The sequence below is a fragment of the Pseudopodoces humilis genome, chromosome 16 (assembly GCF_049639895.1).
Source record: "Pseudopodoces humilis isolate 2021_Gansu_Grassland_sample_001 chromosome 16, ASM4963989v1, whole genome shotgun sequence".
NCBI lineage: Eukaryota > Metazoa > Chordata > Aves > Passeriformes > Paridae > Pseudopodoces > Pseudopodoces humilis.
Window position 1 is genome coordinate 9,355,683 of NC_142215.1, and position 27,329 is coordinate 9,383,011.

At 38.7% G+C, this 27,329-nt stretch overlaps 1 protein-coding gene and 1 long non-coding RNA gene across 2 annotated transcripts in view; one reads left to right on the plus strand and one right to left on the minus strand.

The window, feature by feature from the left end:
- SH3GL3 (SH3 domain containing GRB2 like 3, endophilin A3) overlaps positions 1-20,005 on the minus strand; it is a 42,786-nt gene extending 22,781 nt beyond the window's left edge. The window contains exon 1 of the mRNA XM_005521548.3: positions 19,895-20,005. Within this exon, the coding sequence (XP_005521605.1) occupies positions 19,895-19,939 (45 nt within the window). The 5' untranslated portion in view covers positions 19,940-20,005. The remainder of the gene's footprint in view (positions 1-19,894) is intronic.
- Positions 20,006-21,770: 1,765 nt separating this feature from the next.
- LOC148183022 (uncharacterized) lies at positions 21,771-24,557 on the plus strand. Its single transcript, XR_015773967.1, has 3 exons — positions 21,771-22,076; positions 23,218-23,379; positions 23,798-24,557. It is a non-coding gene; the product is annotated as an uncharacterized LOC148183022 (long non-coding RNA).
- The last annotated feature ends 2,772 nt before the right edge of the window (positions 24,558-27,329 follow it).

Consider the following 27,329-nt stretch of genomic DNA (forward strand, 5'->3'; position numbering starts at 1 on the left):
CTAATGAGGACTTTACACAAAGATCTGCCACACAATGTCTGTGATGTGGGTGTCTGACCAGACCTCTAAGTTCCCAGCATCCTTGCAATTCTTTCTGCTGACAGGAACTCTAGGATGCATTAAATAGTTTTCGATTCCTGCTTTTTCAAGGAAAAAGAAAACAAAAAGGAAACAGACCTGAGTATATTAAAGGTCTTGACAGACTGAAAAATTCTGTGCATGTACTTTAGAAAGTCATCATCTCTCAAGAAAGCAGCAAAAGATATAGTAACACCTCTTGGTCTCAGAAAAGGTCTACAATCAATTAGGTAAGATGAAGTACCTGGCATTTGATAGCCAAGTCATCTGTAAAAACAGGTCAATATGCCAGACATGGTCCTGCATTTTATAAAAGTCAATAATAACACCTCCTGAAAGATTTATTAATCAATTTGATATTTGCTATATCTGTTTAAAAAAAAAAAAATCTCATTTCTTTGACAGCGATACTGAGAACTTACCACATATGATTCCTGTACTCTTCCTAGTTTATTTCTTGTATGTAACTTTTTGCCAGAATTAGGCACAAAATTACATATGGCTTGGTTTGGGTGGTTTTTTTTAAATTAATTTAGTAACAGAAACATCAGACACTGAATTCTAGCTCTGATACCACTTAAAGTTTTTCTACAAGTAAGTCTACGCCAGAAATAGAATTTTAAGTAGGGTAAGGAATGCTGGGCACTTGATGTTCCTTAGTCAACACTCAAAATCCTGTACCCAGCTGATCTAGTCTGCACACAATCATGCAGCCTTTTAAATTAACCTTATTAACCAAATCCAGCCAAAGTATGTGTAAATATAGACTGTGTAATCTAGACTTACAAAGACGTCTGCACATTGAGAAGGGCACTGTCTCTTGCTCTAAAGCAAGTATGTCCTTTGAAAGGTGTTAGCATATTTCAGAATATTTTATCCTCACAATGTAATGGACAGCTTCACTCTTTCTGTGACACTCCAAAGGTCTCAAGTGTCTCATTAAAACCAAGCCTGTGCTACTTGTGCTGCTTTTCCATGTCTGAATTCCAGACTTTCTGCTCTCAGCAAAAGCCAGTTTTTAGCCGCTGCTACAGCTTTGGATGCTTCAGGAAACATGGGGAACAAATTCACACAGGCTGAAACACACATCCAAGCATCCAATACAACATTAATGTAAGGGAAGAAGTAAAAGACTAAATACTTATTTTGGGTTAAACTGACTTGTCCTTGGCCACAGAGTAAACAACTGCTAACTCTGAAATGAGAATGCCAGAGTCCCAGATCTTCACTCTTTGCCCTGAGGAATGCAGTCTTAAATAAAATATTCTATCTCCATTTCTGAACAGGCAAAACAAGGGAAAGTTTATGGGACACAAATTATGTTTACAGGACACAAATTGTGAGTTGCACAATTATTTATTATGGGAATAGAATTTATTTTGAGAATGTAATTCCAGATTTTGTCACCAAAATTAAGAGATGAATGTACAATCTATGCAAGAGAAATTTTATAATTTAAGTGTTTATATTTATTTTCCATGTTAAAATATGTATGACTAGATGGTCAAGTTTTCAAACTTTTGAGTGATAGCACTTAAATTCTGCAAAATGATGTGTCAAAGGACATTCTTTTCCATGCAGGTCAGAAGGCCCAAGGATTAACAACTTTTGCTTCAACAAATACAGGCAAGTAATGAAAAACAAGAATAGAACATAAAAATTATAGGAAAAGAAGATACAAGCATAGTGGTATTTGTGAAATAACTCAGTGTTTGGAATGCTATTGCCTGTTGAATTTTATGTGGTTTTTCTTCAAAATGACAGAATTAATCAACACACACATGTGCACATACACGAGACCTGGATGCTTTTGAACACCCTACCAAAGTGCTTATCTAAATATCTGGGCATGTAAATATTTCTTAAGAGTCTAACCCAAGAGACACATAGAAAAGCACACAGGGCTCAACACTGCCAAGATATGAGCTCTGTTTCATTTCAGATTCTAGTCATAAACAGCTGAGAGCAGCTAAATTACTACTACTGCATTACTATCACTTAATGTCTTCATTTCAAGAAGTATTTTGTCCTTGAGTTTCATCTGGCACAGCAGAGCAAAGACTTCTGTTATTTACATTCAAAAATAATTGCCGGAGAGGTTGTGGGTGTTTTCTTAATCAATCTACACATCCAACTCACAGAATCATCTACTGATGACTAGGGAACATGCAGCTTCTTTAGGGCAGCTTCTGTGTATGGTCTACAGTTATCACAAAGCAAACACTACAGAAATTGCCAATATTTAAACTATTGCTTGGCTATGGACTTACCTGTGCATCTTTGGACCCATCACTTGCAAACTACAATGTATATGGCAAGATCCACAACACTGTGGCCTAATACATTTCACACAGGATTATGAATTTTGAAAATCAGCAAATACTTTTTTCACAAAAATGAGCTAGATGCTTAAAAAGTACACAGAAAGTTGAATACTCTAGAAAGAAGGCAGACTTGCACAACAAAGCTCAGATTGATGGCTCCTGGCTTGGCAGCACTCTGCCAGTGCAAATGAAAAGATAGTTTTTTCAAAGAAACACTGCATGATTATTTGCAAAGCAATGGCAATCCTACCTACCCAAAAGGCACATGTAATAATATTAAATTATACACAGAAGTCCCATTTTTACAGCATTCTTTTTTCCTGCAATGAATGCACTGATTTCTTCCCGGAGTCCACTATATGCCTCCTTTTGTTACTTCTTAAATCCCAGTTCTCTGCACTTCCAAAATTAGTTCAAGCTGGCACATCTCTCACCAGTATGACCAGTGCCAGAGTTTGCAAAAATGAAATTTTGAAGGAAACCATGGCAGATCTTACTGCTTTTGAAAGGGTATATTGAATGTGCCATAAAAATTTAATTCCAAGTCCTATTTAAAACATTAGCACTTTAAATTCCTGTATTTCATTTGTGAACCTATTTGAATTTAGCTCTATTTTCAAAGGGGTTTTCTACAATTTCTTATTTTAGCCTGAAGATCCCAGTTTCAGAGCCGTTGATGAGAGGTGGCCTGAAAACATACCAACCACCACAGTTCAGACACTGGAGAAGAGCTGGAATGGAACATGCCTCTGGCAAGAAGGGGTGTAGCAACTCAGAGCATTCCCTAAGCAGCCACTTAAGGAACCAGTACCAATTTAAAGACTGCTGAAGCCCCTGTGCAAGGCTGAAGTACAAACACTGCTTGCTTTCCTGGGAGAGGCAGCAAAAGTGATGCTCCTCTGTCCCATCAAGGTTAAATCAATGCCACAGGTTCAAACACCAGGACAAAGGCTGCTCTTTGTTAGGCTATCATCATCTCTGAGATTGAGAAAGGGAAGAGTTTGGCTTGGTGCTCAAAAATTGAAACAAGAAGGAGGGAAGGGCAGAGCAAGGAAATCACTTTGCCACTGACTGTATCACACACACCTCACCTGCAGCCTTTCCTGGCAGTGCTCTGGGTATGCTCAGCTCACCTTGCAGCACAGGAGTGCAGAGCTGTCACTGTCACCCATCTCTTGAGTATTTCTACTAAGCTTTGTAAGTTTTTCTCTCTCACAGAGACATTAAGCTAGCTGTGTATGTTTTCTCCTCATTCACTCATCACTGGTACCTTAGCACCTTTCTTTTTTCATTTTAGTCTCTTTTCACTAGTACTGCTTCCCTTTAGTTTCTCTCAGTTGCCTCACTGCTCATTATCACTTACCTCTCTTTGCCTTAGGTTTCTTTCAGTTTTCATTTTGTTCTAACATACCTAGTTTACATACAGTAAACTATATAGTTTCATACATATCTAGTTTCAATGTTCTAGCATTGTCTCTCCACCTCTGCTGGATGTATGGCCTGCTCAAAACCTGAGCAAATCTCATACATACACACACACTATTTCCAGAAGAAGGTCTAATCATGATGTTAGCTCCAACACTCAGCCTAACTCAGAGAGACCAGAATTATCCAGCTGTTGTTCCATTTTTGTTGCATAAGTATCACAAAAAATGTTCCCACAGCTAGGAGCAGTGGCTTGATAAATTGTTCAGAGAAATGATACTTAGGCAGGAAATGAAACATTTTAGAATGACCAGTTACTTTGTGCATCTATGGATAATAACAACTCTTTCAATCTTCCATCCTAAATATTCTCTCTCATAAGCCAGCCCCTCCTTCCCTTTTTCCTGATAGTGTCTCTTTTCCTATCAAGAGATGCATATACTTTTGTTCTCTTCAGTGCTCTGTTCAGGAGTCATTTATTGGTACACACTCTCATGTTCTTTTATCAAAGTACAAGGCTGGTTTATCCTGCTAATTTATAATTTCAACTCAAGGTTAAAAGAATAAAGAGTCCTAGGACAGAAATACTGTAGAGAACAGCCCAGAGAAGATCATGTACTTGCTGTTATTTTGAGAAGCAGAAAATAACAAAAGGAGCAGGAAGAAAACAGCCAGAAAGAGATAAAAACTACCTTTGCTTTCAAGGAGGATTGCAATAAACCTTTCCTTGAAAACCCACTTTCTATCAGCTTTTCTTCTTATCACAGGTAAGATATGTACCCTTTATGACTCCACATTTCATTAAATTTGACCTTCTGCCTTCAAATTGCAAAAACACTTTCCCTCAGATGCCCGGACACCTGAACTTAAGAACACAACAGATAAGCATCACCACTTGCACTGACTGTGAACACTTGCCAAATGGTTTATAAAGTACTGAGTGCCAGGCTTAGAAAATGCAATACACCTTAGTTCCACCTGCACCATTTGAAAAATTTTGAAGAGAAATCTATCACTTAGACAAAATATCATCAGCATGTATTAAACCCTTTACTTTGTACATGGGACGGTACAGGAGGTACAGGGTCTCCTCCTGCCTTCAGGCCTGTCAGCAACAAAACACTTTTTGATTTAAGCTTTAGGTGAGACCTATAGCTCTACCAGGCAATGTTAAATACATGAGCTAAAAATATACAAAATGCTTAATTGTATATTTTAAATTTTTTTATTTTAATTTTTTTTTAATTATATGTTTAATTGTAGCAGAAAATGATTAAAGGAATGTATTCCACCACTTAATAAACCTAAAGGGCTAAGTTTTTTCTCTTAGAATGCATACAATATTTGTTTTGAGATAATTTTCTTTACAAAGTTTTTTGACAGAAAAATATTAAGCAATCAGTAATCACATGCAGCTTATTATGGCAGGACTCTCAACTGTAGTTGTAAAAAGTGTCTTTTATTTCTTTCCATAATATAGAGCAGCTTTCTCCACTTCCTAATTATACGCATTCCTTATTCTTTTTAACCACTAACACAGAGTTTAAATATTAGCCACTGAAGAATGTGAAAGGAAATGTGTTGTACATTTAAAGGAAAAAAGAGCAGCTGTCATAAAGCAGACGCCTGATTCCAGCCACAGAGACCAAGAAGAACATCTCAATGGCAGTGGCCCAGCGCTTGCTCCAATAAAGAACAATTCCAATATAATTCTTCCCCCTCTGTCCCTCACAGTCTCTTCACCCAGTGATTAATGGAACTTGTTATGAACTTGCCCAGACAATCTGCTGAAGTAATATCATTATCCTGAAATTGGACTTTTACCTCTGAGTCCTACAGGCTCTTAAACCAGCTGAACTGGGGCACAGCCACTGCTTCTAGCTCTGTAATTCTGAGACACATAGTGATTGTCTAAAGTCTTAAATGCTTTAAACTCAAAATCCCTATCAAACTTGGCATCCTTCCCAGGTAAGTACACTGGCTTTCTGAGAGCACCCACTAACACTGCAATTTTCACTTTAACTGCTTGACCACACCAGTGAGATGAAAAGGTAAGAAACAGGCTTCACAAAGGCACTTCTAAACCACAGTGCTTTTCCACTTGATGCCTGTGGCAGCTACTAAACTTTGGAGGCAGCAAAAACATGGAGAAATACCTGCCAGAAACTGCGTCCATCTCATGGCAAACTCAATTTTTCAGGCTACCTACATGCCACCTATTCCTCCTTGCCTATAAATTCAATTTGTGGCAAAATCCAGACACATTTCAACAACAAAAATCATATTCCTAAATACAGCCTTCATCTCTGTGCCATTGCATAAACCATGGAGCTCCAGTAACTCTCTCATACTTTCTCCAGACTTGTTCCAATTCTCTGCACAGAATGATTTCCCACTGCCCTTTGATGACTTCAAATGTGGTCCTTCCAAGCAGCACTAAGTGATCTTTCCTACTTATTGTAACTGTTCAGTCAGAACATAAACAATTGTTCTGAAGCAAGTCCAAACAAATACAGCTCTGAGGTGAGTATTTCTACATATGACAAAACAGCCACTCCAGTTTGACTATACTTAAGTCTTTAATCAGATCTAAAAAAGTACTGAAAAAGGAGAGTAAGATTCTGAACCCTGAGAAAATGGAGGCAAATGGCACCAATCACACAGATCATTAGCATTAAATGGTACATACACCAATGCAATGCTGTCTAAGAGCTTAAATTAGATGCATACAGATATTGAAGAAAACCATTATCATGGACAAAGGAAAGTCTTGTTCATATATGAATGAAGTACAAGACTCTAGACTCTATAATGTGATTTTGCATTTCTATAGAGAGTGACTCATTTCGCACCAGGCGGCGACACGTCACACTGTTAATGAGCATTTTAGTCCAACTTGTCTGCTACAGCTATTCTTTAGCCCATGCATTGTACAATAAAAACTACTTTGTACTGCAAAACCTTGAACTCTTCCTGACAAACTTCCACTGTTTCCTAAAGAACTCAGCAGTGATGCTTACACATGCATTTATACATCTGGAAATTCAAAGTCATCATTATTGTACACACATCTAAGGAAAAACATCTTTGTAAGAATTCAAATCTAATAAACTAACCTATCTAAATTTTTGGACACAAACACATTATTTGCTATGACAGTCTACTTAAAAAAAATGTAAGTGTCAGATTCAAGACTGTCCACTTTTCAGAAGAAAAGACACAGGTGCCTTTAATGAGAAAATCTGATCACATTGAAGTCTCTCACAGTAATTTAGATTAATTGACGTAAGAGTTCAAATAGCCAAGAACAATGACACACCTAAAACCATAAATCTCCATGCTGACAGAATCCCACTTTTACTTCCATATTTCATTTTTCAAATCTAAAATACTGTGGTTCCCTAATCTGTTTAAAATCTTGTTTGTGAAGGTGAGCATACCCTAAAAAAAGAAATCTAAAGCCATCAAAGGGCCATAAAAAGATACCTGTAGCGATTATCCTTCCTCACTTTTCAATTTCACTGACCCCTCACTCACTTCCAAACTCTTGGCTTAAAAAAAAAAATTCTAAATTTCTTTGAAAAGTAAATTTTGGGATTTTTTACTCTAAACTATGGTCTTCCATCTCATTATACTGGCAGCTGCTTCTCCAGCCAATATAGTAAGACAGAATGTGCAAGAGCACTGCAGACAGGCAGAGGTAGTGGGTGCATCCCACAGAGACAGCCCATCCTCCCCAGGGTGACGAGGACAAAGCAGCACCTCAGTGCCTGTTGGAACCAATTTCTGCCTCTCTTTCAGCATCTTGTTTCAGGTACAACTGGGCAATATTTCATCCTGTTTGCTCTGCATGGAGAGGAGTTGGAGCTGTGAATGACAAGTTACACACTGCATGCATTCCACTGGCTGTTACCACATTAACACTTCTTCCCCCCTCCACATGTTCCAAGTGCAAAATTTCATTTGGCAGCAATACCATTCTGATTTGGCCTTAAAACAATCCCCCTTTCTGAAGTTGTTCCCTGTGCTTTTAAGGAAGGTGTGGCTTCCTTTTGACATACTCATATATACCCAATACAAATATGAGAAAGGGCGACTACTAGAAACCAAAATCCTTAAAATCAGAGATTTAAATAACCCCTTTATACACTTCCTTTCCAAATAATATAAGAAACTTTCATTTTATCTTCTTAGTCCTCACTCCTGTGTGATTTGTTTCTATATTGAATGTCTCTCATGACAGTATTTAAAAATAGCTTTTACAGATGCTAATAAGTAATTGTCATAGAAGTTCCTTAAAACGTTCTGTTTTGCCCAGAGTATTGAGAGAACCACATTTTTTACTGATTAGCTTGCCTCTTGCTACCTTTAACATCACCCTAACCTGTGTCTCTGCTGTACATCTTTTGTCTCAGCAGTACTTACCCCAGCTGAGCAGAATTTCCTTCCCCAGACACTCTTCTCAGGTGAAATAAAGGCACTCTTTCCTCCACTGAAGAAATGTGCTCCCTCTCCAACAGCATTCTCAGCCTTTCACTGAAGCCTCTCAGACCTCACTGTGTACACCCCCACATAGCTTGTGGTGCTGCTTTCATCAGGAACATTGCTTTTACCTACATCCAGGTTGATCAACATTTGACCTAAACCACTCAATTGTCCTGTTTGGATTCTGGGCTTGCTGCATTAGAGATAGATCTCTTTGCCCTCACATGATATGTTATCATAATCTCAATATTCACCATTAACCCAGGGTAAGCTGGGGTGAGGGAGAGTCATTGTGGGCTCATCATTCAGAACTTCAGTGAGATACAAATCCCTTACAAAGCAGAGTTTATTCTACTTTCTGAACAAAACATTCTAATAATCATTAAGGTACTTTTCCATAGCTGCTTAGCCTTCTCTAAAACCTTTTCAACCCTGTAGAGACATTCCCTCCATCTCCCTTGAACTGGTAGTAGCAACTCTTGTGTGCTGTGAGCTCTTCAGTGGGTTAATCCACCTCAAAGCTGCTCACACATTGCAGCTGGGTTGATTTTGAGATGGATAAGCTGCCTCTAACAGCTCAGTGTGTGTGATCACACAAGCACCCAGAGCTGACTCAAGGAGGTGGACAGGACCTTACCCTGAAGGTAGAGCAAGGCAACCAAAACCTAGAATTAGCGTGATACAAGTTGCCATGGAACTTTATGCTGCATCTGATGGCTTCCAGCTGTTAAAGATGACTGCACATTGTTCCTGCACATGCAGTGGAAAGGTGTGTGTACAATGAGGGGGTCTGACTTCTTTAACAACCTCTCTGCTCTAAATCAGTATGCTTTACTTTACCTTGTCCATTCAATACCTCTTAATTTCTGCTAACTTCATATGACAGCTGCAACTGTCACCAGTCAAGTGGAAATCTACACTCTGCCTTGTTCTAGAGAATGTTGGCATATTGTCGTAGCTCTGGAATAGAGCACTACTCTGATTCACAGCTCCTAAGAGGAACTGAATACACTTCGTGTTCCCAGAACATTATGTGACCAGTTCCAGCACAACACCTTGGAATTAAACCCAGAAACTTCACTCTGTTCTCAGGTTAAACTACCCTAGCTTATTTAGGAAGATGGCTCTCACTGGCCCTTGCAAAAGTTAACCTTAAATACATCACTGATTGTAGCACAGGCCTGAACTCAGGAGGGACCAGTCAGCTTACAGCACATCAAGAGTTACAGACCTATCCACAGATGTAAAGCTGTACAAGTATTTTACAACTTACTGTAACCATAACCCAGCGTGGCACCCTGTACCTGGGTCCTGCAATAAGTCTGACTAGGTTAGAGTTGCACTAGAATAGCCAATTGCACCAGTTATCTGTGAAAGTAACACGATTTGTTGGTATTTCTTTAAAAAAAAAATTAAGAAATCCTAGTTTTTCAAATAGGAGAGATCAAGCAACACAAAGATCATAGCCTGCATATGCAGAACAAGAAATTAAAATCCTTAAAACATGTAAATATTTTTTTCTTAAAACATGTAACTGCACTGCATAATTCATGACTATCCAACTTCCTTCCTGCATTCCCACCACCAGAGATTTCTGCTTATTTGATGGCTTTACTGAAAATCCATTTAAATACAAATCAGCTGATCTAAAAGTTAATTTATTTTTTTTTAGGCTAAATACATTGGACCACCTTATTAGGACACCAGGCATGATTAGAAAGATCACTTACACACAAGTGATGTCAGAGAGCCCTGTCAAAAAGCAGGAAAAAGTCATGGATAACCTAATTTGATTTCTGTAAAGCCAGAATATACTCACATCACCTTTGCTGAAATCACACCTATTCATTTACATTCATTACCAAAGCAGCTTATTTGAGTCTTAGCAATTTCTTAGCAAATAGTTTTAAGAACCAGTGCAGACTAAGTACAGGAGAAATAACACCGACAAGATGTGAGCATTTCTAATAGTGACTTATAGCTTCAAGCTCAAAGCTTATGTATTTGGGACAAATATTTTTAAATCTGTCAAAGTTCAAGAGCTCAATACCAAAATATATGTTGCAAATATTTAGGAGTATTAGTTTAAAAAGTTACTATATGACCATATATTTATCTAAGGGAAAAACTTCCTTGGCAGTGCCATAGTTTTAAAGTGACAGTTTTAGTGAATCCATTACCAGCAAAAATGTGGTCAAGATCATTCACTACTGAGCCCCAGGCGAGCTGTGCAGACGAAGCAGAGTAAGACTGTCAACAGAAGCTGTACACAGCCAGATACACCAACAGTCAAAAATTGTAATTTTAAGTTGATTTGCTTTACAATTAACTTCTCCTCACATTAGCATGCTATTTCTCATCACCACGTCTGCATGTTTATCAGCAAGTCTGCTTTTTCTGCATGAAAAGTGACAAATAAGCTGTTTATTGCTCTTTCAGAAATTACTTTCCAAGCAGTAATTTTCACAGAATTCCATTCCACATAATCAAGTCAAAAATTTGTCCTTCAATGTTATTAAACTGCTGCTTACGTGTTTTACCACTTAGACAAGCTGTGTGGATTTTAAATCACTATAAAATGGACCAAGAACTCCTTCTCCTATTCTTACTTTTTACTGCACACTATGTTGATTAAATGGCATCATTTCTACTTATCTGAGCTGCCAGTCCCATAGCTTCCTGTGCTTTTGGTACAGTGTGAAACACCCACATTCTTCTGCCACACAGTCAGCCCCCATTACTTGCTACTCAAGGCAATCCACTTGGTTCTGCTGTACTTGGATTGCACATTTTCCCTTTGAATCAGCAAGCATATTGTCTGCACTGCTTGAGAGGTTTCTTGTTTCTTTTCTTTTTTTTTTTTTTTTAAGGCATTTTAGTTCAATGTTTTCTCAAGTCTAAGTTCCCATCCAGTATAAAAGCACTGTGTAGTGCTTCCAATTCCTGGGTATACTACAAATGCAACTGAATTTTTAATGGTCTTAAAAGTCTCATTCCTCAAATATTTTGAAACATCTATCTATGTGCTCCTAGAAGCACTGCTCACATAGCTAGGATCCATGGAAGCCCTTAGAAACACTTCCCATGAGAAAAAAGAAAGAAGATATCTCACTCTTTGCTAATGCAACCTATGCTCATCATGAATTGGAAAATCTAAAGGGAACAAGTCTCAAGCACTTTCTTATATCAGAAAGTTTAATAATCCATGCTCCTTTCATTCACTTAATAGAAAACCTCTATGTATCACAGTGAAAAGTGAAGAAAAAAACCCACAACCATTATTTCATCACTTTGTTCACCATGACTAGTTTGGAAAGGAAGTCACTGTACATTTTTGCCTTATTTTCGTAACTCCATTTCAAAACATGCCAGTGGTTTTAGGCAGCAAGACATTGTTACACATAACACCACAAACTCAAATGCAATTGGGGATAACAGGGCTCCTCAACTCCATTTCTAAGAAAGACACACACTGTCCTGGATCTCCACAAGGCACAATTCTTTCTGCTAGTAAGAGTAGCACTGCAGAAATGCACCACTGACTTCATCCATGGGGACAGAAAAGAGCTTCCCTCAGCATGCATGCAGAATTGGCTTACATTGTTATCAAATTAAACAAAAGACAGAGAAAACTGAAATAATTTCCAAGTATAATTTACACACAGAATACAGACCCTTGCAGAATTCCCCAAAGAGCTAGAAATCACTAGTGCAAATGAGGTTAAAAGTCTCTGTCCTCCTCTGGGAGGGCACATGGCTTTGCAGCAAGAAATTCCTACAAAAAAGGCAGTATATCCATCAGTAGCAAAACAAGCCAAATCCCATGAAACAGAAGCCTTTAACCCCAGCTGAAGAGATCACTGAAGGGAAACTCTTAACCATCAAACTCACAATGAAAATGCCATGATTCTTGCATTCTCCATACAAAACAAAGCAGTAGATATGGTCCTTTGAATCCTAGGTAGTTACTACAACGTACAGGGGAAAAAGGCAAGTATGGATTATTCAGAAGCTAAAGCCATAAAATGACAAACAGTTAATCTTAAAGGTAAGTAACAGCTGCTATGTTCCAGTGCCTCAGGCAGTCATCCAAGCAGATCACACAAAACACAGAATTCATCCCAAGATCTTTAAAAATATAATTTTCTTTGGAAGAAATTTCAGAAGAGGAGACTGGAACTGCTGGTTCTGAATTGATGAAAGGTCTTTGATTACCAATTTCTTCATTTAATGGGTCTCCTTCCCCCCTCACCCTGCACACATCTATTGTGACCCAGATGCCAAGCTGGCAGGTGCTACATTCTCTGCAGGAAAGAAAGACAAAGCGTTCCCGTGTTTGTGGCATTCTCTGACCATACAGATGGCACAGGCACCAAATTTCACTTTCTAGCTCTCTCAACAGGATTGCAAAAGACAAAATCGTAATTTTGACTCAAAACATTGACTTTGTGACTCCAAATCCAACATTTTGTTTATGGCACAAAGAACATTTCATACACACACACACACACACACACACACACTCATTCCCTGCTGAGGAGATACTATTACCCCAAAATCCCAGTTTCTAAAAGATTTCTTGCCCATTCTAGAAGGGTATTAAATACAGTAAGGGTAATTGAAGATACCATGTTTCAGCCTTGCCAAACTTTCAGTCAATGAAATTACATCACATTTGTATGGAAACTTTAAGCCAAACTCATATCTACATGTTGCATTCATCAATGCATTTGCAAAATAATTTTAAAAAACAATAAATATTTAAAAAAAACAATAAACCCACAGTGACTGAACATTGCATCTGTCCAGTCTAGAAGCACATAATTTAATTTGGTTCTGTCACTGACCAGTTCTTTATCCTATGTCACTTTCTAGTACCATATTTATTGGCATCTGTAAGAAAAAGAATGAGAACAGTAAGACCTAACAGCATTTGCAACACACAAGGGAATAAAGGGGCTGTTACTACCTAGGACCATTAACACTTGTTTTTTATATTTAATTTCTTTTTTTGCTTGATAAGAAAAAAAATTTTAAAATACCTTTTCTTTTTCACCTTAGATCTGTAACATGACTGCATAAGAACAGAAACACTGGCAATCATTGAAAACAGAATTTTAGATCCCCTTGATTTCCTTTGAGTCCTGGATTCTTAAGTCATGTTCAGCTGTCAACCAGCCTAATTTCACTGTAGTCATTACCGTTCATTAAACACAAGTACAGTATCAAAAATGCACCTTAATTAGGGTAGTAAAGAAACAGAATTGATTCTCCTCAGAGGCTTGGCATTGTCCTCTGAATAGCAAGTATGTAAGGCCAAGTTATTTTTGTGTTTCACATGCACAGCCGCTGCCATCTGACATGTTGTAGGAAATTAACTGGTATATTCTCCCATCAATGCATAAAACCCTTAGTAACTCTGATAACAGAAACAGTGAAAGGACATTAGGGCACTAGAAAATCAAATTGTAGGTGTAACCTATTTGAATAGCTCTTCTCTAAGTGAACTTGTGAAAAATATTGTTAAAATCCACAGCTTCAACTCTCAACTAGTTATAAAACTCCAGCAGTACCTTCCTGTCCTTGAACAGAAAAGAGACCAACAATGAGAACTCAGCACAATATAGAATTAGACTATGGCAATAAACTGGGGTGAAAGTGGCATTAACATAAACAGAAGCACTTTGTCCTCAACAATATCATTATAAGACCAAGTTGGGGTTTTCGATGGTTTTTACAGAAGCTGTGAAGAATGGGATGCATTTTCTATTTGAATTACATGTGTGTTTACACAAAGCGCAGGTGCACTACAACTTCAAGTAACTCCAAGTGCTGCTAAATAAAATCTCAATGCAGTGCTGCTGCTGGGCTCCACTTGGCTGTTTGTTTTTCAGCATTGCAGGAGTCTCAGGAGCCTGCACTGCAATGTATTACCCAGCATGTGCCGCAGTGACTCAGGCAACAGCAGGAGTTTGGGATGGAGTGCCAGCTCTCAGTCGAACTTCCACGATGCCTGTGTAAAACTCTACAGCAAAGCCAAGAAGCTATAAAAGGAGATGAATTCAAGGAGAAAGTTCAGCTCCCATTCTATTATGCCACTCTCTATTCTTTTGCAACGCCATTCAGACTTTCATGTATTAAATATTTTATTTATAAAATAAAAATAACCTCCTACCAAATTGCATCTGAATCTCTGCTAGGTTTCCAAGTTACTGCATTATGATCTGGCAGGCTCTGGGAGCTGCATTGTTAAAGGCTGCAGAGCACATGACCTCTACCTTCTGCTAACTTGTAATATGCTAACTGAAGCACTCAGTTTCTTTTTTGCTACACTTCTGCCTTACTGCCAGGCTACCTAAACAGCTGATAAATACAACTGTAGAAGTACACTTATTTATTTTAAAACATACTAGACAAGAAACTAAATTCTAATGTCCTTTTCACCACTGTCCTTCTTCCACAATTCTGTAATATTTAAAGTGAAGTAATTCCAATTATCTAATAAAAACTAGGAACAGGACAGAAGCTTTCTCTGTACTACTGTCATGGATTTATCATGCCCAGCTCACAGTGACTGTGAAAGGACAGTATTTCTAACAGACAGATAACAGCTTATAGTCCTAAGAAATAAATACAGCTGGATGTAGGCAATAAAGTTTCCTTTCATGTCTCATTGTCAAGTTTAAGTTCTCTTTGTATAAAGTTTACGAAAGCACTTCCTTTCCTATCAAGCATTTGTGTAATTGAAGTCTTTTGTGTATTAACTCCATGTCAACACAGACTTTAAAAAAGGCTTAAATATTATATCTAGGCTAGTATCTACAACAGAAAACAAAAATAGTCAAGAGAGGAAAAAAAAATCACCAAAATACATCACCACCACCCCTAATTACCTAACAACAAAATCCAATGACACAACTTATTCTGTCTGGGGAGCAAGGTGGTCTTGATGCTGATCTGGTCTTCACTCCAACAGATTGGATGCCACATAAATCAATAGAGAAAAAGCAAAAATCTAGGACACGGGAAGCAGAATTCTTGCAACTGTTGGTGATAGCTGAAAGTTTAAAAAATAATAAAAAACATAAAAAGGCCATTTAAAATTGCTTTAAAATTGCTTAAAATTGCAGCACTTGAAAAGAGAAATGCCATTCAGGATACACAAGAAATTAAAACAAAGAGCATATTATTAATATATTTATTACACTAGGTTAAATCACTTTCAGAAAGCAAAATAGTAACAGATTTTGGTTGTTTTGGTTAGAAAATCTACTTCCCCTTAGGCTCTATCTATAGACAATAGAACCAGCTCCTGATTCACACTCTCTTGGAGCCTCTTTCTTCACTGACAATAGCAGATGGTTTAAGAACCCAGTCTGCTGAGGCTACAGTAGCTGTTGATGACCACATTACAAATAAGACATTCACAATAATTGTGAATATTGGCAGTTGTGTTTCCTCAGAAAAGCATTACTTTCTACTACCTCTGAGAAACCAAGCCTAAGAAATACAACATGAATAAGCTGTTGAGAGTGAAACTGCTTCTATACACAGCCTTCAGCTACAACTAATTAAAAAAAATATATGAAAAATGTGTGAATTCAAACTCAACAGCAGATTTCCTATGCCAGTATCATGGCTGAGCTTTCAAAACACCCTAAGGGAGTGAGGTTCTGAGCTCACCAGCCTCCAAGAACTTTGAAAAAACTACACATCTTTACACAGGGATCCCAGCCTGGCTGTGGTTTTAGAGCACAGCAGAATCTAGAAATGCATCCAACACCTATTAAGGCTTTCTTATTCACTCTCTGTGCTTCCTGCTTTTCTAAACTCTAAAAACACTCCCAGTATGCACCAGAAGATGCAGTCATCCCACCACTGGGTTATCCCACAGGCACAGCCACCACGAGAACAAGGCCTGCAGAACCAGCAGAAAGAGATACACACACCTACATCAAAAGCTTTCAAACTGAAAACAGGAAAACAGATCAGATCTGGCAGAGGCTGAAAGTAACAGCACACAAACTCTCATTGCAAACACACCTCCACAAAACTTAATTAAAAATTATATCTGAAAACATATATATTAAAAAAAAAAGCTGAATTTCATGGGAGTTGGACATGAACTAATCAGCCCTGAGAAACAACCTGCCCTTGTTTATCAGCCAGTGAGAGGTGGTAAGATACTTCATACATTGTGCTTGGTATTTCATGAGTCAAATGAGTTATATTCAAGGTTTCATCACTGCTATTTAATGGAGAGAATGGAAGTGATCCTCATTGCAGTGCACTTTCAACTAAAGAACTTCAGTTAAACTTATAACCTAAGAAGAAAGCATAGTAAAGGAAATTCTAATAACATGAAGGGTGTTATCACTACCTAACAGACACACAAACTTTGAGATACATCCAAGCTTCGGGTTTATCCATTCCATGACACCAGGGGAAGCAATCATTAGGGGACAGATAATGGAGTAGCACTGCAGCTTTGTACACTGGAATGTACAGAAAAACAGCTCAAACTCTACTCCCTCTGGGGCACGGACCTCACTGCAGTAATTTCAACAATAACACAAGAGCTGCCTTCTAGATCTCACCACCTGACACTTCAGTGAAAACCAACAAACATGCAATTTTCAGTGGGAAAAAAACCCCAATTGGGTAAAAAATTCTAGGGGAAAACCATCCAAACTTCATTAATGGAATTCACCATTCCAGCTCATGAATTACTGGATTACAAACAGACAGACCCATGGTGACTTTTTACTACACCAAGTTTGCAATAGCTTGTCATGCCTGATTTTTGCAAGGGCATTGGTAACCATGAAAAGTTAGTTACTGACCTTTCATAAAGCAAACATTCATTTGCTTATGTGTAACTTCAGACAAGCCAAGCTGACAAGCACCGGACAAACATCACAGAAACCTCAACTACATGTATAAAATCATAAGCAATTTTTGTTTTCCTGGACTCCTGCACTTAGAATTTAGGCCTACACACAAAGGTGATCACCACTAGTCAACACAAAAGCTGTACATAGACACAAAGGCTTTTTACAAGAAAAAAAACTGAAATGCAGTTCTTTTGCAACAAAAGCTCAGTAAGAGTAAACAAAGTTTAGAATAACTCTGATGAGTTCTTGAGTTATATGAGTTATATGAATCTTTACTACTCTATATTTCATTTAGAATTGTAATTTATTTCCACTGAACAGAAGTCTATTTTAGTGTGGAAATAGTATATATATCTTGTCAATTTTTGATATTTATTCATATTTCTGAATGAACTGTTAAACACAGACTGTCTTAATACACTTGCTTCAGCCTTCAGATATTTTTGTCCTTAGGTTCTGTCAGCTTTCAAGCATTATTCTTATTGCTTAATCACATGTCCTGACAGTAGTCTCATTCCCTCCAGTATTCCTCAATGTCCTCTGGGACATTTGCCAGTTTTTGTCATCTGCCCCTATTCTCCTTTGGGAACACTAAAGGAATTAATTTCATTCTTCCCCCAAGCAATGCCTGTCTCTGCTGTTAACAGTGACCACTGGCATCTTTCATCCACTCAATACACAAAGGTCCACGTCTCCTTAAGTGATCCCACAGTACTTGGAAATTTAACGAGTCTTCTGTCGAGAAATACCTCTCACCCTCTGCATTTGCTTGCTTTAGCATTTTGTAGAAGAATTCTCCTAAAAGATGGAATCCCAGTATCGCCATTTCTCATGTTCCACCTTATTTCTGATAGTTCAACAACTTTATATATCTAGGCACGACTGTGTCTCTGTGTGTCACAGATAAGCAGTTTCATTGTTTAGACATGGCTGTTTTGATCCACTACATATATATATATGTGCTATTTCTTCTGTTATTTTCCCACTTTTATTTTGCCCAACATCTTGTCTGAATTCTTATAGAATGAGCTCTTAAGAAGTGTGTTATGTTACTTTATGTACAAAAAAAAAAGAAAAGAAATTCCAGTATCATATTCCTGAACTTTAATTTCCTAATAAATACATTTCCATAATGACAGGCTTTTTCAGTCAACTGATTTAAAACTTCTGCATTTGAAAATAAGTTGAAACTTTACCTTTGACCCACCCTGAGAAGAAGAATATTCTTATGAGTTATGCATTGCAGTTCCTTACTGTAGTGAATATTGGAAGTCATACCACACCTTTCCAATAAATGCAGTAAAATTCAATATATTCTACAGCTCCTTTCTGCTATTACTACTCCCTTTATCAGATCACATCCATCCTTTTGTTTGTTTGTTTACATGTCATCTAGGCAGGATTAAGTAACCTGCACTGTTACCAGCTGCTAGACAAGAGGATTCTTGCTGTGGTTACCTCTTGAACTTCCTCAGTTATGTATCTTCTGCTTCCTGAGTTACAAGCTCACTAGAGCAAAGGCTGCATCACTTTTCCAGCAATAAGATGCAAAACAAGCCAAAATCTTTAATAAATTGTCCTTGAATTTGTTTACTCTACAGGTCCAGCATTTTCTCAAAGGAACAGTGAAAGTTAACCAAAAGATACCAATTCACAACATTTTTCAGGATCAGGACATTCCATGAAAGAGTACACTGCTGAAACATTAGATACAAATATTTAGCATCTCTGTATCCAAACAAAGTGCAGATTCTGCACTTGGGCTGCTGACAAGCTACACAGCTGAAAGAAGACCTAGAAAGACAACAGCCAAGTACTCAATGAACCTTTATTTTCTTCACTCTCATCAAGACAAGAGCAGTTGTCAAATTCTACTGAATAGGTTAGGAGCACTAATTTTGATATTACCATTATTATTAATGACAGCCAGCAGAAATACGTATCTCTTTGATTTGGAATGAGCAAGAATAGCAGCTGAGACTTCCAAAAACCTTCAGTGGAAGAATCCCACTGCAGCCACATCCTGAAGCCCCTGCATCAATGCAGGGTTTGGTGCTGGCACCATCCTGCCATGGAATTCAACCAGTCTACCTGCTTGGCAGAAAGGCGTTTCTCTCTTTAAAAAAACACATAAACTATTAAAGCAAAGCACATACAACAGAGAAAAGAGATAAAGGGATCAGAAGAAAAGGAAGATGCACTCTAGAGAAGATGAAGAGTACAGCAGCCGGAAAAGGAGGGAAAACTCTAGAAACATCTGATACCCTCTACAGGACAAATACATGGCATTCCAGGTAGGATAATAAACCAGCAATTCGTGGAAGATCAAAACAATGAGCTCTTTAGGAGAAAGCTGGTACCAGACAGGCTGTAGCTTTAATGAGGCCTCAAAACACGAATGCGAACCCATCACTAAATAACAAATGTTAATAACTAAAGGAAAGACCTGAAGCCCCGAGCAAAAGAATGGAGCGGGCAACCTCCTCTTGTGAGAGCAGCACAGAAAGCTGACAGGCAAAAACACAAGCACGGCAGCCGGAGGTAACGCCGAAGGAAACACTCCCCGGAGGTGCCAGGGTGATGCTGCCACAGACGGAGGAGGGACCCGCCGCCTCGTGCGGGAGCGGGCACCGGGCGAACCGCCCATCAACAGCAAAGCCCGCCCGGGCCCCGCGGCCGCCGCCCTACCTGGCTGGCTTTGTGAAACTGCTTCTTGAGCCCCGCCACCGACATGGTCCCGCCGCCGCTGCCCCGCGGCCGCCCGGGCCCAGGGCCGCCCGCGCCCCGCAGGTCCCCGCGCCCGGCCCGGCCTCGCGCTGCGCCGCCCGCGCGCCGCCGGCAGCATCGCCCTCCGCGCGCCCGGCCGCCGCCGCCCCATTGGCCGCCGCCCGGCCACATGCAAATAGCAGCGGCAGCGCGCCCGCCCATTGGCCACTCGCGGGGCTATGCAAATGAGAGCGCTGGGAGACGCCCACGCTGCACTGTCGCATGGAGACAGCGGCGGGAGCCGGGCGGGGGCAGCGCCGGCCCCGCAAGGGCACGGCGGCGGCGGGGAGAACCCCCCAGGCCACCCACAGGGCACCCACGGGGCACCCTGCCCGCGGGGAGCACCCACAGGCCACCCACAGGGCACCCACGGGGCACCCTGCCCGAGGGGAGCACCCACAGGCCACCCACAGGGCACCCTGCCCGCGGGGAGCACCCACAGGGCGCCCTGCCAGTGGGGAGCATAGCTCCGGCACCAAAAGGCCAGTCAGCTGCCTGGTTTCATCTGTCTTATTTCTAATAAGCTGAAAATGTCTCATTATGGGTCTGTCTCATTTCTTGTGGTTCAACGTAGCTTCTCTGTCTGAGCTCATTAACCTCAGGTCTTTTATTGTAGGTGGTAATTTAATTATAGCTCTTAAAACATGGGAGATCTTGCTGCAGTCCAGAGCACACCTGGCTGGTGCTGTGCCCCAGAAAAAATCCACTTGGTAGTGTGGCTCCATACCTGCAGTGATGCTGCTCAGGGCTCCAAAGGGCACAGTCTCTCACCCAGAAGAGCAGATAGGCTAGAAAGAGCTCTGCTGAAAGGATGTTGTAGTTGTTTGGTTGGTTGTTATATGAGGGATTTATTAATGATATACTGAAATATGACTGTGTATCAGGAATGTGCTAATATAAATTAGAGATGTGGTTCTGCCCTCATGGTAAAGCAATGCCAAGCGAAGCTTAGATTCTGGGGAAGATAAGCTCTATGATAATGCTGCTTGATCCTGGCTGTAAGGATACTTGGGGGTTCTGATTCAGCTGAAACTTATGCAGGGACCTGGGGAGCAGCTCATAGATAAGCTTTGCTGGCTGCAGCAGGGCTCTCTGTTACTCACTGTCATGCTCACTGCATTTTGATTAGGTTGGGAAAGATATTTTCAGAGTGCGTTAGAGTTACTTCTTTAGAAGAAAAAATATAAGACCTTTCATACTGGTTGTTATACTGTAATCTGGGAGAAAGGAATCACTGTTCCCACTTCTTAGAAAAAAATAATAATAATTTTATTATTTATTTATTTTATTTATTTTTATTTTATTATTTATTATTACCACTAAGAAACAAAGTGTAAAGACAAACACATTAATAAGTTAAGGATCTGGCTGTTACTTGACAAAGGACTCTCTGTAGAGGAGAGGTGGAAGAGAAAGCAAAGGGGAAAGCATCAGTAAACATTTGCTCTGGAAGACAAACTGTTAGGTGAAGACCTTCAGGTTTTTGGAAATGTTTGAAAGAAGCCTGCTATCACCATGTTATCTAGTTCCACCTGTGTCTAGGGAAAAGAGCATTTTTTTGCCTCCTTACAAGTAAACATGTTTATGTCACAGACACCTGATTTCAGCAGTTGTTTCTCCTCACTAATTGAAACTGGCAGCAAGATGTTAACTGTCAGGGCCAAATTAGTTATGGCTTAAATTAGTGACATGTTTATAGACACTTCAGGTGAGGAAATAAGGCCTAAACTAGGATATTGGAGCACCATAAAAGGAATTAAAGCAAGCTCTTACTGTGCTATGGAATTAGGGAGACAAGGCAGCTTTGGCTAATCTTCAGCTTTAGGAACGGCTGGACCAGAGTAAAGAAGGAAGGAGTTTGAAATAAATTGCTGTGGAGGGGAATGAATGGATTATGGAGTTGCTGTGGCTGTTAGCTGTAAAATTGGATTAGATAAAGAACTTTAGTAAGGCTGTATGTCTACAACCTCTGTTTTTTAACAATCCTGCTTATAGCCCGAGGATAGCAGCCATGTTGTCTCTGCTGAAGTACAAGAATTTGTAAGTGGGAAATACCCTGTGGAAACTTCACTTCATAGCCTAATTGCTCAATGATACAGACAAGGTGAAAATCTAATTAAATTAAATGCCAACTTGCATAGTCCAGGTGTTGATGTCTTGGTGGAGGTACCCTTAAAGACACTGGTATTCAGTTCAGATACAAGTAAAAGTTATAGCTTGTAGCCAGCAATACATAGTGGTTGAGGAATGTCTAGAAGGCTTTATAATCACAGTTATATCTCATGGAAAAAAAAGGATTGTTATTCATGGATGAAAATCCTTAAGTTTTCTGCAAAGTTAGTGATTTAGTTTATAAAATGAGAGAAATGAGAAATAGTACAAAAAATTTGGGAAGTGATTCAGATAAATGCTGATATGATGAAAAAAAAAGCTTCTATTAAAGTTGTAGAAGACAGGCTAGGGCATAGTACTACAAGGACAGAGTGAAAAATGCTTCACAGAGGGGGCCTTCAGGGCAAAAGTTCTAGATATCTGGATATTTAAACAACAATTACAGTTCTACTACTCAGGAAACATTAAAGTGCATGAGAGGAATTCCTAATGGCTTCAACATGTTACTGAATCAGGTGTGCTAAAATGGACAATGGAATTTGTACAAACTGAGGACGCCTAATGGGGCTCAGATCAAGGTAGTGACTAGAAAACATGCACTGACTACTTACATGGGCATACTGTGCTTGAAAATTAGTCCTGCAAAATTCAAACAAGATAGAGTCTTTGATAAAGGTTAAATTTATAATTCACTTGCATTTCAGTGTAGCTAATACTATGGGAAAAACACTGTCATCAGAAACTCAATCTAAAGATATGGCAAGCAATCTCATAGGTGTTTGGTTTTCAATGAACAAATCATCTTACCTGTAACAGCTGAAATTGCAGCAGCAACCACATGAAGTATTAGGTTTCCAGCAAAATAAAAATTAGAAGTATTTTTAAAATTCTCTAGAAGCATCTTAGCATTTGAAATTACTTAGAATTTGAAGCCAACTACATCCACATTCATTTGAATGTCTCTTAGAAAAAATGAAAACTGTCACTAAAATATAATCTAGGTCTTTGGTGGTTACTGCCATAAAAGAAAACATAAAAAAGGGAGGAAAGATGAGTTTACAATGAAACTCTATTGTATTTGATTCTGGGCCATGCTGACTACATTATTAAAGCACTTTTTTTTTAATATTTAGGCCTTAAGGAAAAGATAAATTTCAGCGCATCAGTAATGAAATACATTTCAACACAAGGCATTAGAAGGAGACTTTGGATGTACTCATCTGGACATCCAGGACAAGTGCAACTACAAACAGCAATGACCAAGACGATCAGAAGTGATGTGATATCCATTTACGGTCTGTAAGGATTATCAGTATGTAATGAAAGTGCAGATTGCCTAGTTAGTTTTCATGTTAGACAGCAAAATTGTGGCAAGAGAACATACTTGAAACTTGAAAGTTATTGTTTAGAAAACAAGCATTTTGAAAAGATGATCCTCTAGGAAAACTATGCCATTTGGAAAGAACAGTTGGCCAGTAACCCACTCTACCAGAGCAAACTTAAAGAAAGCCTTCAAAATAAAGCAGGCTCAGATTCATCTAGGTTGACAATCCTAGGAAAAAGATGGGTTACTAAACTCAATCGACACTGATTCTTAAGTTTTGATCCAAGCAAATGATGTAATATAAAATATAGTATTCCAGAGTGAAATCCAAAAGACTAGAAGAATTGGTGAAATTAGTCCCAAATGTCATCCATCTCATTATTTTACAGATGTCACAACTTGGGAGCTGACAGTGTGAAAGCAATGCCAACAGCAAATGACCCCAATAACCGGAAGAAAATCCTCCTGCAAAACATGCCCAGGATAGTAAGGATATCTCATGTGCCTGTTTCAGCAGCCTTTCTTTATATTCAAATGAAATAATTATTTATAATTAAACAAAAAGAATTGGTGATATGAAGATATGTTCATGTGCAGAAGGCAAACAGTACATTTTTGTTTCTAGAACACAACCAAGCAGTTCTGTATATCAGCACATTCTGCACAGATCAACTGGCTCAGGTATTTCTGACAGGGCTTTACATTGCAGTATACATTTCATAAGAAATCATGAGAAACGGAAAAGAACAGACAGTTTTCTCTCCACAGCCAGCACTGGCCAGCACTTGGAAAGCTCCTCATTCCAAACGGCCGCTGCTGGCGGTTAGAGCAGGAATATGTGACCCTGGGGCCAGCAGACACTCTGGCTAACCTACTGCCGTTGTTTAGGATGCTTATGTTTGCTCCCCAGATCTTCTAACTAAATGTAGCTAGTGAATTATTTTTGGCATATGTGACTGTTCTTCTCAAGCTGACTTTCCATATGCGTTGCTTTACCATTATCCAGATCTTTGCTTTTCTTGTCTCCTTCCTGTGTTTGTATTCCACATGCTTCTCCGTGATACTGCACATACCTTCTGTCCTCACTTTGCTAAATCTCTGACTGTTCTGCAAGTGTCAATAACAAAACAAAAGTTTGTTAGGTCTTATGCCATTAAGTAATAAAGATGGTTCTAATTATGTATTTCTTTTAAAAATACATATAAACAATATAGGTGAGTTCAAAATCTAGACAGAGAATTTTTTTTTAAGTTACATATGCCTATACTATAAGTAGATACTCTAATTTTAAAAACTCAACAACCTACTTTTTTGTGTATGCAGCTCTGTCATTCTGAAGCTTCTAAAAATTAGCAATCCTAATCTTGCAAATGATACCATGTGGATGGACTCCTGGACAGCTCCAACTTGGAGGTCTTGTAACTTTTAGGTGCCTATGTTGTTCCTGTTCTTATTACTAAAAAAAAAAAATAGTTTTGTAATTAACATATACCTGGCACTCAGTGCTCTCAGATGATGCTAGACTGCTCAACAAAAATTAGTTATGTATATAAATTGAAATAAAGATGTGACTGTCCAAAATTACTCCACAGTGGAGACAAACCTGAAAATACTGGAGCATTACTAATCCAAGATACCAGAACATTTTTATTTCCTCCTTACTTGCAGTTTTCAACTTGATAAACCATTGGAAAAAACCTGTAAGATGTTTTCTTTTATATAAATCTATTGCCCTAAATGGAAACATTTCTATTTTCTGACCAAATCAGAGAAAACATCACTTAAACTTCAAATCTCATCGTTGTCAGTGAAGCAGCAGTACTTCAGATGAGCAGCTGGTCTGGCTGTTTGATCCCTTTGTGGATGTGTTGTCTCCAGGGACTGCATTCCCCCAAGCACAGATCCCTGCGTGGGGCTGCTCCGGGAGCAGCGTGGGAGCTGCAGTCTGAGCACAGCAGTGGGAACCGAGCCTGGGTGCCAGCGGGAGCTGCTTTATGGAGGTACAGCAAGGTAACAAATCCACCAGGAAAGGCTGGGCTGGAAAAATACAAACCCTTCTTCTACTGGAAAATACCAAAAAGAAATGTGTGGCCATTTCTGAACTGAAATTTCTTAACCTCTTTTCTGGGGAAGGAAAAAACCAACCTTTTGTAAAAGCCTATTTAAGAGAAAAACAAATGTTGATGGTATCATCAATAAGCACGGAAGGAACATCTCTCTTTGAGGTGGCCTTTCTAAAGTAGCTATGTTCCTTCATATTAAAGAGTAAGGCAAAATAAACTTTTGATGAGTCATAGTAATGTGGAGAAACGTTGCTTTAATTTAAACAGATGGCACCTGAGTTCTCTGTGCTGCTGATTTGCAGGTGACAAAATAAAGGTACTGATTTTTTGCATACAGCTGCTTGTGTTCATCAGAAAATGCTGAGACTGTCATGGCTGAAAATGCTAGCACAAAATTTGAATTTGAAATGTTGCTAGAAGAGTAGCACTAGCTTCAGAAAGGTGTGAAGGATATTCATAGTAATGTTAAAATTACTGTATCATAAACTACTGTATCATTCAGTTTCAAAGCAGAATGTCGTACCATGCTGGTGTAAACTGGATCACATTTGCTGTCTGAAATCCAATCTAGAATTTCATGTCACTGTTATTCATGTACAGAACAAAGGCTTAAGTAACATCTTAATAAGTCCTGATCTTTATAATGATGTTTTTCAGTGGAAAAAGGCCACATTGAACAACAGCACATACTGCCTTGCCTTGCTTAGAAAATGCAATGCAAGAGCTTTTAAAAATCTTTATTTATTCAGCTTTATCTGAGAAAAAAGTATATAATCATCAAGAAATCTGAGTAAAAATTTGCAAGGACACAGATTTCATGTATTGAGAGGAGACAAATAGTAAAATTAAGTGAAAACTCCAGTGGTTTATCTTATCCCATGGGTAAGTAGATGCTTAATTCTATTTTAATTGATTTATATTGCAGAACAGAAAATTTCATCTACTCTGTGACACACAGTCCTTATATAATACACAATGTGGACATTTCAAAGAGTTTGACTGATTTTTAAAAGCAATTTGAATATCAGTAAATATCTTGTAGCAAGTTTGTGAATATTCAGGCATACCTGAATTTAACAAAACTTTTACAACATAGATGTTGTTTTGCTTTCAGTGTAATTTAATAGGTCTTTTGGGATCTGCCGTGTTTGAACATCTGGGAAACATCACATGTTGTCTGTTGATCAATGAGGCAACAGGAAAGGCATGATGTGACACAGATGTTAAATATGGCAATACTCCATAGACCAACTGGATCACAAATGGGAATGATCAGACTTTGAAAAATCTGATTAAGATTCATTGACTGGATAAAATTCAGCTGGGTTTTTCCCCCTCATTTTTTCTAACTGTTCTTATAACAGTATTATAGTGGGTACTATTGTGGTCAATGAATTATTGCAAACTGTCTTATTTGGAGGAACAAAACGACATAACTGAAGACTAGGACTTTTACTATCAAATACTTTACAGGAAGATGAATATAACTTGCCAGATCCCTGCTGTCTCATCATGAAGATTAATGTCTACTACTGGATAACTCTGCCACTTCTTGTAAAACAAAGACTATAGAAAGCAAATTTATTGCATTAGTTTAAGCCTCAGGTAATTGACTAACTTCCACTAAAGTAAGAAACCTTTTTCTCTCTCATATGCAAAAGAGAAATTTTGTGTATGAGTTTCTTTAACTTTTACCCAGGAATGCCACCTCCTGGTTACATATAGAAACACCCTTTCAGAGGAAGAGGAGAATAAAAGCAGCTTTCATTCTGTAGTTTCCATAAAGCCATTTCAATTAAATATATGTTAAAAGTGTGTGAAACACAGGCATGCCTCCTGTCAGACTTCCTATCTTGCT